The 4,642-nt window shown below is 41.0% G+C and overlaps 1 protein-coding gene across 7 annotated transcripts in view; it reads right to left on the reverse strand.

Moving 5' to 3' along the window:
* The window catches only part of TLK2 (tousled like kinase 2), a 138,795-nt gene that overhangs the window by 87,193 nt on the left and 46,960 nt on the right, over nucleotides 1–4,642 (reverse strand). For all 7 annotated transcript variants that reach the window (XM_023511098.1, XM_023511095.1, XM_023511094.1 and 4 more), the window contains exon 3: nucleotides 549–620. In XM_023511098.1, coding sequence (XP_023366866.1) covers nucleotides 549–620 — 72 coding nt within the window. The remainder of the gene's footprint in view (nucleotides 1–548; nucleotides 621–4,642) is intronic.

Here is a 4,642-nt window from a genome sequence, read left to right on the forward strand (position 1 = left end):
TTTTTTTTTCAAAAAAGAAAGATCTACATAATAAAGCAAATAACTCTATAATTTATTGAAAGTTTTATCTAAGTGCAAAGTCTATGGTTGCAGACTTAGACTCAGACCCATATCTGTGCAGCTAGGTTATACGTCTAATTTAAAAAATCTGATGTTCCATTTAAGCTGGAAAATTACAACAAATAAATCTCCTTCAAATTATATTACTAAAGTTAGCCAATGACTTATGTTGTTAAAGTACTGATAAGCATTAATTCAAGGGCACATAGGCTAATTCAGCTACAACTGCAATCTCTACCCTTTATTGATGGCAACTACATAAAAAAAATTTTGTTTAAAAAGACAAGATTCATTCATGATTATAATAAAAAAAAAAAAACCAGAATGGCTGTATCATCATTGTACAGATGCAAATAGCACACAGCTCAAAAGGAAACCAGTCACACAGACTACAACAGTGCCCCCGGAGTTATTATGTGGTGCTATCTTTTAACCCACACTGAAGGTATATGAAAATGAAAAGTCCTACAATAGAAATAGCTTCTTACCTCTACTTCTTTATCACTCAAGGACCCCACACTGCACAAGCTCTGATTGGAAGACTCACTATTGAGTGGCCCCTAAAAAAAAAATCATAGTAAATCAAAAGAAATTTTAATTTAAGATGACAACAAAACTAAAGAGGCAGCCATCGATTTCGATATCTAAGACAAGTCAGAGAAATCAAGAGTTAACTGCAACAGCTAGCTTGAAAAAAGCTAAACCAGGCCAGGCACACTGGCACAGCACACCTGTAATCCTAACACTCTAGGAGACTGAGGCAGGAAGATCCCTTGAGCTCAGGAGTTCAAGACCAGCCTGAACAAGAGTGAGACTCCGTCTCTACTAAAAATAGACAACATTAGCCAAGCATTGTGGCAGGCACCTGTAGTCTCAGCTCTTAGGAGGTTGAGGCAGGAGAATTTCTTGAACCCAGGAATTTGAGGTTGCTATGAGCTGAGGCCAGCACACTCTAGCCTGGGGCAAAAAAAGAAAAACAAAAAGAACTAAACCACAGCACTGTGTTTCCTTGTTAAAATTCTCTAGTTATTATTATTTTCGTTTCCCTTATAAACTCTGAACTTACCATATGCAGATTTTCCCTTCTAGAATTCATGTGGTAAAATTCATTACTTAAGGAAAATAAGTATGAGAAATCAATTCTCCTGGTATGCTGTATCATAAAAGCAATATCTAAAAATTGAGATGTTAAAGAATATATTAGGAAATCCTTATAAGAGGTGGTCAGGGCTCATAGTGAAAGAAATGCTTTCCTATGTCATGTCTTATGAAGGCATGAATGCTAACTCAAAAGATAAAGTTACAAGAGATCAACTTCCGGCATGATTCCATGTGGAGCTCAAACATAAGCATTCAAAGTCTCTGGAAATGGTCCTAAAGGCAAACAGCAAATGAACATCCATTCAACAAAATCTATGAAAATTCAGTGAGAAAGATGAAAATCTGTGGTATCTGAAGCAAGATAACCCCACATCCCAGCTGGTTCCAGAAGCTACAAAACAACACAGAACCCTTCTCACCCAAGATCCAAACCTAAAGGCTTTTTTTTTTTTTTTTTTTTTTTTTGAGACAGAGTCTCACTTTGTCCCCCTTGGTGGAGTACTGTGCTGTCATAGCTCACAGCAACTTTAAACTTTTGGGGTCAAGCGATTCTCTTGCCTCTGCCTCCCAAGTAGCTAGGACTACAGGTGCCTGCCATGTCACCCAGCTATTTTTAGAGATGAGGTCTCACTCTGGTTCTTGCTGGTGTTGAACCTATAAACTCAGGCAATCCACCCCACCTCAGCCTCCCAAGTGCTGGGATTGCAGGCGTGAGCCACCACAGCTGGCCCTAAGGGCTTTCTTATTGGGAGGAGCATGACTTCAGAGTTTCTCACCCTGCCCCAGACACCTGCTGCTGACGCTGATGCTGATCCCAGAACCATCAAAGGCAGGGGGCTCCCTTCTCTCTACCCTGATTTGTGAAACAGAGCCTCTACCAGAGGCATGTAACACTGAGAATACTGGGGACCCAACAGCCCTTTTGCAGGGCTCATGGAACAGTGGTTCCACAACAGAAGAGATAAGCCAAAAAGACCTCAGGTGGCTCATCTTCTCTCACCTATCCTGGCACTCAGTATCACTCACAGAAAAACTTGCCATTGCCCCATCCTTACCAGAACTTTGGCTCAGATATTCTGCCTGAAGGAGGACCACCAAGTATCTAGAAGGACCTGACTTCACTTGGAATAAAGCATGGCAAGTTTTCAGTCTAAGGGTGTTTCCTGGAACAGTGATGGTTGTGGTCATAGGCAACTAGAAAGAGATACCTGGATATAATGAAGATACAGCCTAGAATGTCAGCTAACTAGTTTGAAGGTGAGAATCAGAGTGCAAAACAGCTGGGAGGAGCCCTTTGGGGACCATAAAAAATAGCTAACAAAGATCTTAGAAATGCCTATTTTAAAAGTACCATAATTTGACTGCATTAGTTTAGAGAAAAAAATTATGCCCCAAACACTGTTGAAAACAATGAAACAACTGGAGAACAGAATTTAAGAGCTGGGTAGGATCACGGAAAGAGGACGAAAACTCTACCAACATCCCAGGGTTACTATAGGCATACCCAAAGGCATGCCTCTCTGAGGAACAAATCAGAGACTTAACACTAGTGGCTCAGGGTCCTGTCAGTCACTTATAAAAAAAAAAAAGGCAAATAATAACAATATCCAGGGAAAGGGAAAAGAATCAGTAACCAGAGTTGCTACAATATATCATCTAAAATGTCCAGCACCCAACAAAATATCAGGAAACATTCAAAGAAATAGAAAAGTATGAATGGCACAAAAGAAAAAGAAGAAGAAAACAAGCAAAACTACCTGTGGAAATGACAAGATACTGGATTTAACAACAAATGTAAGGCAAGACAGCATGGCTCACACCTATAATCTTAAAACTTCGGTAGGCTGAGGTGGGAGGATCACTTGAGCCCAACAGTGCACTGTTGGCTGAGTGACAGAGTGAAACCCTGCCCAAGGGAGGGCGGGAAGGGAACAAGAGGCCATCTGTAGCATTCATATGTAAATACACCATTTTATACAAGGGACTTGAGCATCCCTCCAATCTTGGTGTTGGGGTGGGGATTGTCTTTAGAGCCAATCTCCTTTGGATGAAAAAAGACAACTGTACTCCGCTGACTGATCTCTAGATTCAATGGAAAACCCTATCAGAATCCCAGCTGATTTCTTTGCAGAAATTCATAATTCTAAAACTTATGTGAAACTACAAGGAATCAGAATAACGCAAAGAATTCTGAAAAAGCAGAAGGATTCATACTCCTGGGTTCAAGACACAACAAGGCAACAGTAATCAGACAGTATGGTACTGTCATAAGAATAACTAACGGAATAGAATTGAGAGTTCAGAAATAAATACATATTGTCATCAAATTATTTTTGTCAAGGGTACTTACACCATTCAATGAGGAAAAGTCTTTTCAGCAAATGGTAGGTACCAGGACAACTAAATACACAGGCAAAATAATGAAACTGTATCCTTACTTCATGTCAAATATAAATATTAACTCCAAATGGATCAAACACTTAAATATAAGGGCTAGACTATAAAAAGCTTAGAAGAAGGGGTAGAGCCTGTAGCTCAATGGGTAGGGCGCTAGCCCCATATACCAAGGGTGGTGGGTTCAAACCTGGCCCCAGCCAAACTGCAACACCAAAAAAAAAAAAAAAGCTGGGTATTGTGGCAGGTGCCTGTAAGTCCCAGCTAATTGGGAGGCTGAGGCAAGAGAATCACCTAAGGCCAGGAGTTGGAGCTTGCTGTGAGCTGGGTGAAACCACAGTATTCTACCAAGGGCGATAAAGACAGACTCTGCCTCTACAAAAAAAAAAGCTTAGAAAAAAACACAAGAGTAACTCTTTATGACCTTGGATTAGACAAAGTATTCCTAGATATGACGCCGAAAGCACTACCACCAACAACAAAAAAATTAAAATCTTTTCTAATTCAAAAGATATAAATAGGCCTGGTGTCCACAGCATAGTGGTTTTGGCTCCAGCCACCTGCACCAAGGCTGGTGGGATCGAACCCGGCCCAGGCCAGCTAAATAACAATGACAACTGCAACAAAAAAACAGCCAGGAGTTGTGGTGGGCGCCTGTAGTCCCAGCTACTTGAGAGGCTGAGGCAAGAGAATCACTTAAGCCCAAGAGTTTGAGGTTGCTGTGAGCTGTGATGCTATAGCATTCTACGGAGGGCGAATAGTGAAACTTGTCTTAAAAATAAAGTATAAATAAAATGAAAAGATAACTCATGAAATGGAAGAAAATATTTGCAGATCTATATATCTGATAAGGGACATCAATGCAGTATAAAAAATGCTTACAGGAGATGCCTGTGGCTCAGTGAGTAGGGTGCCGGCCTACCAAGGGTAGGAGGCTCGAACCTGGCCCCTTCCGAACTGCAACAAAAAAATAGCCAGGCATTGTGGTGGCCACCTGTAGTCCCAGCTACTTGGGAGGCTGAGGCAAGAGAATTGCCTAAGCCCAAAAGCTGGAAGTTGCTGTCAGCTGTGATGCCACAGCACTCTA

This window comes from Otolemur garnettii, unplaced genomic scaffold (genome assembly GCF_000181295.1).
Source record: "Otolemur garnettii isolate 467f Iridium unplaced genomic scaffold, OtoGar3 scaffold00018, whole genome shotgun sequence".
In the NCBI taxonomy this organism is placed as follows: domain Eukaryota; kingdom Metazoa; phylum Chordata; class Mammalia; order Primates; family Galagidae; genus Otolemur; species Otolemur garnettii.